The 8,130-nt window shown below is 32.3% G+C and overlaps 1 protein-coding gene across 1 annotated transcript in view; it reads right to left on the bottom strand.

The window, feature by feature from the left end:
* LOC106470908 (NGFI-A-binding protein homolog) overlaps positions 1-7,379 on the bottom strand; it is a gene marked incomplete at its 3' end in the record, with an annotated part of 67,477 nt that extends 60,098 nt beyond the window's left edge. The window contains exon 1 of the mRNA XM_022399542.1: positions 5,868-7,379. Within this exon, the coding sequence (XP_022255250.1) occupies positions 5,868-5,897 (30 nt within the window). The remainder of the gene's footprint in view (positions 1-5,867) is intronic.
* Positions 7,380-8,130: the final 751 nt, after the last annotated feature.

Here is an 8,130-nt window from a genome sequence, read left to right as displayed (position 1 = left end):
TCAGTATATATACAGTGTTTCCATATAGAATTTATTACAGTTTTATGTTTCCTCTTGTCTCTCAGTATATACAGTGTTTCTATATAGGATTTATTACAGTTTTATATGTTTCCTCTTGTCTCTCAGTATATATACAGTGTTTCCATATAGAATTTATTACAGTTTTATGTTTCCTCTTGTCTCTCAGTATATACAGTGTTTCCATATAGAATTTATTACAGTTTTATGTTTCCTCTTGTCTCTCAGTATATACAGTGTTTCTATATAGAATTTATTACAGTTTTATGTTTCCTCTTGTCTCTCAATATATACAGTGTTTCCATATAGAATTTATTACAGTTTTACATGTTTCCTCTATTTCACCAATCACGCGCAGGTTTTATCACCAATCACGTGTGATTTGTGGTAACGAAGTAAATAAGAACCAAACTTTTGAAATGTTTTCAACGACTGTTTATTTTAGATCGAATAAAAAAGAAACACATTAGGAGAACAAAGAATTTCATAGACGGAATATTTTTGTGCTACAGACAGTTTATGGTTTACATCACACTGTGCGTTTCTCTGTTTTGTGGTCAAACCTTTGGCTACCTTACATTCAAAAAACTCTTTGTAGATCCAATAAGAAACAATTTGGGGTTAAAACATACAAATATAACCAAAACCCACACAACTTTCAACCCATGGATACAAATAACAAAACACCAAGAACAATTCTATATTATTGTTTATTCCGATTTCGTGATGACTTCAAAGGTCATCTTGAGAATATAATTTTACATGTAATTTTAATTTTCTTTTTATAATTTCACTGTTGCATAATTCCAACAAACCTTCCAACTGAATAACAGTTGGATATAAACAACGGTGAAAACTATGATTAGGAATTACAGAAAGGAAAATAAAATTATCTGTAAAATTACATCCTGTAGAGTGAGTGATTTTTGAAGTTACGAAACCGGTGAAAACTATGATTAGGAATTATAGAAAGGAAAATAAAATTATCTGTAAAATTACACCCTTTCGTAACTTCAAAGGTCACTCACTCTGCAGTAAAGTTGCTGTTTTTCATCAGTTTCCTAGACTGAAGATAGTATCATATCAGTGATCATGTTGGTGTTGAAGTTAAAGATAAAATAGAAGAACGATGTGTTGAATAAAAGCTATTTTAAACTATTTTGACAAAGCTTGGTGCCAATATATAGATAGCAAAACACTACAATGCTTTAACTTTTCTGTTTTTCCTATTCTTCATTAATTTCACCGGTCGGTATCCAGGTCAACAGTAGTACGTTTTATTTATTCAACTAACAATTGAGAAATAAAATATATTGTGACATTAACGTTGCTTATTCAGAAACTGTGTTAACTTGAAACATGTCGGAGTATTGATCTATTCGCGCCAAAATGTTTTCGTTGTTCTTGATAATGCAATAACTAGTTTTCCTTCGCTTTACTTCTGTCAGAATCTTTATATTTTCATATCTTAAATTGAGAATTTATTTACGCGTAATGTTTACAATCTACCTATACAGTACCCAATATTTTTAGGCACGCGATGGTTGGCACTGTTAATGTTATGAGAAAAACTGCGTTTAATACTAGTTTTGATAAAAAATATTGAATACAGTTACTCAGACTATCGCTTAGTGCGAAACCCAGGTTTTACGAACTTGTCTGAACCAAGTGATTCTGAACGAAATACAAACCTCGAACAAACGAGATTCACACGAGAAGCCTTTAAGTCTAATGAGGCAGTTTTGAGAATTTTGGTTTCTACTCGTAGAGGCCACTTTACGTCCGATTCCAGAATTATTATTATTATATTTCAATTCTTCTCCAATGACTGAAACATTTTATTGATTTCAAGTAAAATAAAAGATACGCAAATGTTAATTAAAACTTTTATTAAACGACTACATCTTTATAGCTATAGAAATGATTTACTAATTGTTCCAACAAGGCCTGAAATAAACATTGTTGGGAGAATTTGTAAATTATTTCAAAACTGTTATTTCGGATAAAAACAGGAAACAACAACAGTAATATTGAAATTGTTGTTCAGCGGGGAATCTAATGAACTGAATAATTCATTATAAAATACAATAACAACGACCTTTACAGTAGACAGTTTCTCATTTTAGTAATTACAACGTTTCGATCCATAGTATTGAGTCATCATCAGATAAGAATAACATTTAAAACTCTGGATCGAAACGTTGTAATTATTAAAATATGAACTAACCCACTGTAAAGATTGAAGTTATTGTATTTATAAATTAATATTGAAAATGGTTTGTTGGGTTGTTCCGTACTATTTTAATACGTTAACAAGGCTTCAGCAAGTAGTAAAACGAAACACGGTTATTTTTCTACTTATCAGAAGAGGGAATTTTACTGTGGAGAAATTTTAAAGTTTTTAATACAGAATAAAATTACTTTTTATTTGATTTCTAAACGTCACAATTATGCTTTTATTCTCAATTACTATGGAAATAACTATCTTACTCCAAATACAGTAGGCTTAGACGAGTTTTGTATCCAGTTTTTCTCTCAGCACAAGTGTTAGTTAACATGTAAAATCTCAGCGTAATAATCAGAATGAAACTTTTATTACCGAGAAAAAATATCAGGTTATAATACCATTTAAAAACTGGCAGGTAAACGTTTCGAGTAACATTTTATAAGAGTTTTATTTTAATTTTTCTCGACCTAGTGTTGGTGATACACTTTTCATTGAAAGTTTAATATATTGTTTTTCATTTTTCTATTGTTGTAATGGAAAACACCAGAGATTGTAATTGTTATTACATCTATGACTGCCCCCCCCCCCAGTGGCACAGCGGTATATCTGCGGACTTACAACGCTAGAAACCGGGTTTCGATACCCGTGGTGGGCAGAGCACAGATAGCCTTTGTGTAGCTTTGTGCATAATTAAAAACAAAAACAAACATCTATGACTAATCACCAGAAAAAAAATAATTTCGTTCTCAACGTTTCGCTGTATCAACTTTATCAGTACGTAGCTATGTCACATCATCATAGCCATAAGTGAAAATTACAAGAACAGATTTAAAATCCAACGTTTCGCTGTATCTACTTTATCAGTACATAGCTATGTCACATCATCATAGCCATAAGTGAAAATTTACAAGAACATATTTGAAATTCCAACGTTTCGCTGTATCAACTTTATTAGTGAATAGTTATAGCATATCATTATAGTCATAGCAGAAACTTACACATAGACAAGATTTAAAATTCCAACATCTCGATGTATCAGCTTTATCAAGGATAGTTAAACCATAACAACATAGCCGAAAAGTGAAGAACAGATTTAAAATTCCAACGTTTCGCTGTATCAACTTTATCAGTGAATAATTATACCATATCACCATAGCCATAGCAGAAAAACGTACAAAAAATATTCAAATTCCAACATTTCGATGTATCAGCTTTATCAAGATATAGTTATATCATAACAGAAAATTACACTACGAATACATTTAAAATCTGAACGTTTCGCTGTATCAATTTGTAGTTATACCATAATAACACAGCCAAAAACTGAAAATGACAAGGAGAATGGAATAAAAACATACATAAAATCCATCGTTTCGCTTTATCAAGTGATACTTATATTGTTACAACATAGCTTAAATCTGGAAATGACAAGGAGAATGGAGAAAAAAAAAAGAGATTTAAATTGATTTAAATATTAAACTTGTTCATCTCATCCATTTTTCGTTTTCCTTTTACAGGCTATGTCGGTATGGTCTGTAAGGATCAAACTTGTTCATCTCATCTATTTTTCGTTTTCCTGTTACAGGCTATGTCGGTATGGTCTGTAAGGATCCATAAATAGAATTTTACAGCGAAACGCTGGAATATTTGTTTTATTTCTAGTCCTACTGTAGTGGTTAAGATTTAAATGAAAAGTGCTGAAAAGCGATAACTCTCACAAAGAAACGTAACGGCCGTGACCACACCCAATAATCTTGGTTATTAGGTTTTACTTACATCTCAGATAAATTGTGAAGTCGGTAAGTTCAGAACTTGTATTACTTCATCCCTAGTGTATGATTATTAGGCCTGAATACAACCAACCACTCAGACAGTGAGAGGTGGTTTAAATAATATGTTTTATCTATTTGGATCCTGTATAATAATATGATGTATTAGAAAGCACCAGTCAGGTTTTACGTCATTTAACATAGTTTTATATTAGACTTTATTTTGTGCGAAAAATAATCGCTTTGAAGTTTTGACTCCATATTATTTTTACAATTTTAACCAAGAGATGTATTTAAGGGTGATAATTCTCAAGCGCTCAAACTGCATTCTTAATAAGGCGTTTATTTATTTTAGTTATCGGAACTCTGATTGTATTAGTAAATCATAAGCTTCATTTTATTTAGTCATGACCTTTTTTGTAACTAGTTTCAAAATTATATTTTAAATGGAAACTTTAAACATTATTTGTTTTTTACCTGTGAAAAACACAATTAAATTTACAATAAAATCTTAGAAGATCCTACAAGTTTTCTAATACACCAAATATTTCCAAAGTTTATCATACCTCCACCCCCAAATAAGGAGACGTCTACATGAATTTACAGTTTTAATTAGCTGTGTCACGTAACATTAAAAACAAATACTTACATTAATAATTCTTGGAGACGGCTTGAATGAGTAATGGAGAAAAAAAAAACTTTAATATAAGTTTAACATAACAGCAATATTAAAGTTTTTCTTCATTACCCATTCAAGCCGTCTCCAAGCATTTTTAGTCTCAAAAGTGGGTTCATCGTCATCGAATTTGAAATAATTACGTTCATCTAAACAGTTATTCGTTTGTTTGTTGTTTGTTTGTTGTTCAGAACAAAAACCAAGAGCAATATCCATACTGTGCCACTTTGGGGAGGGGGAGGCTAGATAGGGAACGACGAAGAAGGTAATAGGTTAGTCAACCTTCCATCGTTGTTAATGGTATTTTGTTTTTTAAGAAACATCCTTTTTTTGTTCCGCCCTAAACTTTCTAACACAGAATAAGAACAACGTGCTAATTCATTGCATAAAGTTCGATGAAAACACTATGGGCTCAATGATCAAAGTTGTCTAACGTGAAGACTTTGACAAGTTCCATCTTAATCTAGGCTCACTTACAGAAAGTGCCATTCACCCATTACTCCACTTTAATCGTACAGAGACTTCAGTTAAAACGTTCTAATTACTACTGAGCTACCAGAAGATATGAAAGTGTATCGTGTATTGCCTTGAAATACTTGAATAACAAACTTAACACGTTGTAACATTTAGGGAGAAGCAGAGATTAAAGTCTACGTTATCGGAATTAGGTAAAAACTGATAACGCTGAACCACTGTGCTTACTAAACGTTGTACAACAATCTTTGTTGTTATGGTGAATCCAAGACGTTTTTAATGTCATAAATCTTCGTATAAATATCAATTATTAATTCGTAGGCTTATGATAATTATCCATAATAACACGCTGACAATAATATATTGTATTATGGCGGTAACTTACGTAAATTGTCAGTATTTAAAACACGCTCAGTGGTCACGATTTTCACTACGTTACAGGAGTTGTTGGACCTTGCAAAATGTGCGTCTGTACATGGCATATGAAGCACTTTACAAAATAATTTAAGCACAAACACATGATTTTGTTATTAAGAGGCTATACACACTCAAACAAACATAACTAGTTTATACACAGAGGGTTATAACAGATCTCTAATATACATATTCCACGTGTTGTGTCAATACAAATTAGTATATATTTACATACTTGTGTGCTATACAAAACATTGAGTGAAAGTTAAGTATATATTTATAATCTTACCAACTTGTGGCACGCCGTGGAGGGGTACATGTGTTGTTTGGTTCTTTTCTTTTATCTGTGTGACGTAGTGTTTGCCAAATGTTCTTATACGACTTTTCAGTCTACTTGTAATACATAACGGTTAGCCTAAAATCTGTTAGCGGTGCCAGCCATTAGGCCTACGTCCGATAAGAGAACGGCTAGCTTGTTCCAAAACCATGAATTTCGTCAACACCATCTATCAAACCTACTTCACAAACATATTGACGCACAAACTTAGAACCAACAGTTGGTATAAGTTTTCTTTCTTTTTTTTTATGGTGTTCTGTCTCGACTTTACTGTGAACAGAAGCGCTTTTCAGGTAACCTTCCTGCAACTGTATTGTCGGGAGTGTGTTACCACACTGACCGTACTACCAACTGAAGCGTTGTCTGGGTTCAAAGGGTTGATGCTGTCTAGACGGCGGGTATTTGAATTCCCGACGTTGAATGCCCTGTTGTGACGGCCATTCCACTTGGTCATAATAATGTCTGGTCAACATCTCGGACAATGAAATCGTCTTTCGAGGAAAATCTGAGCATATATAAACTCATTTCTTTCCATTTCTGAAAGCACTAGCTCGACTGTACGTTCTCGATATAATGACTCTCCATTTGTTCCATCTGTACGATCACAAGTACGTAGACTGACTCCAAGCGACCACTGGTGTCGGCTCAGTGAGCGACTTCGCAAGTACGTAGCACGAGGAGCAGGTAGCACAAGTTTACACTTTTGTTTTTTTCTAATATATATTGCACTAATTTTGAAAATTGTTAACATAAAGTAACTATAAAGGGCACTAGATAATTAAGGCTTAACACAACGAGAAGCACACGTACATGCTATGTTAGGCTTAGTACCTTCTGGTACATGTGGACGGTTTTAAGTTACAGCATTACTTACTTGCAGTTGGTTTTTTATTTATTTTTTCGTATGTTAAATATAAAGTTTTGAATTCGATTTTTCATGTTTTACTTTGTTATTAGCTGTAATCTGATGTCCTAGGCATAAGCTGTAAAATTTTACAAGCCTGTAAACTGTCCTAAGTAATGAAACATTAGAATTAACAATAAACTCTTGCACCACCTTGATAGAATGGATATTTCTTTGTTGTTTTGGCTAAAATGCGTTAGTCATTTTCACTCTTAGTGCACGTGGGAAATCTTCAAACTTTTATTACACAGCACGTGGTCATTTTACACGTCAGTTTCTATTCACACCGAGGGCATTTCAGTCATGTGATTTTTAAAGAATTATTGCGAATCAGGTAGTAGCGCGTGCAAGTGACGGCACCTACTGACAAAAGAACTGAAGTCTGAAAGAGCAGACAGACTCAACAATATTTATAAGCTGATTTGTCAAGTCATTTTATTTTTACAAAAAATAAAAGTAGAAAAACTAATACAAGTTGTTATTTAGACTTATTATACAATTGAGGCGAATGAACTGTTGTCGTAGGAACTGATTTTATAACTTTTTTTTTCTCTACTGCAAGGTAAGCAAAAGAAATTAAATTGTTGTTTATCATAACTCAACCAAAGGTTAAATACAATAATTGTTTTTAAATTATTTGATATGATTTAATTCTAGTTAATTAGCAGCTATTCATACACTGATAAGGTAAGGAAATGTGTGTGTTTATTGTTGTATCTGGCAAAACGAAGAATAACTAGTGGATAAAGCCATTTAAGGAAGTTATTTATAGGAAATCGCCTAGCAAGCCTATTATATATATCGCCCTCAGTGGAAAGTTATTATAATAAAATTAACATACTGAAATAACTTTGATCATACCCTGCATTAGTCGACAAGAGACGAGGCTGCGTGAAGTTTGAGGTAACATTTTTATTATGAAAAAACAAACAAATTATATTTAAACAATTTATCTTTCTAATAATTCCAACATAAAGTTTACAACTATAATTAAAAGTATTTTACACGTCCTAAAATTCGAAGTGTAGTATAAAGTATTTATTTCGCTTACAATTTAAACAGTTGTTACGTACCAACTAGTTTTACTATTTTTCAACACACGTGGGTACATAGTATTTATGGTTTACAGAAATGTGATTCACAACGAAAGTTTAGAGAATCTATCAGTGTTAACTAAAATGGTTATTTTAACGACTGATTATGTAAACATGGAACAATGTGTTCCTGAATAATAGACGTACAGTATCTCTGTGTTCCTGAATAATAGACGTACAGTATCTCCGTGTTCCTGAATAATAGACGTACAGTATC

The sequence above is a fragment of the Limulus polyphemus genome, unplaced genomic scaffold (genome assembly GCF_000517525.1).
Source record: "Limulus polyphemus unplaced genomic scaffold, Limulus_polyphemus-2.1.2 Scaffold4283, whole genome shotgun sequence".
NCBI classification, from domain to species: Eukaryota; Metazoa; Arthropoda; class Merostomata; order Xiphosura; family Limulidae; genus Limulus; species Limulus polyphemus.
This window is presented reverse-complemented; position numbering and strand designations above follow the sequence as displayed.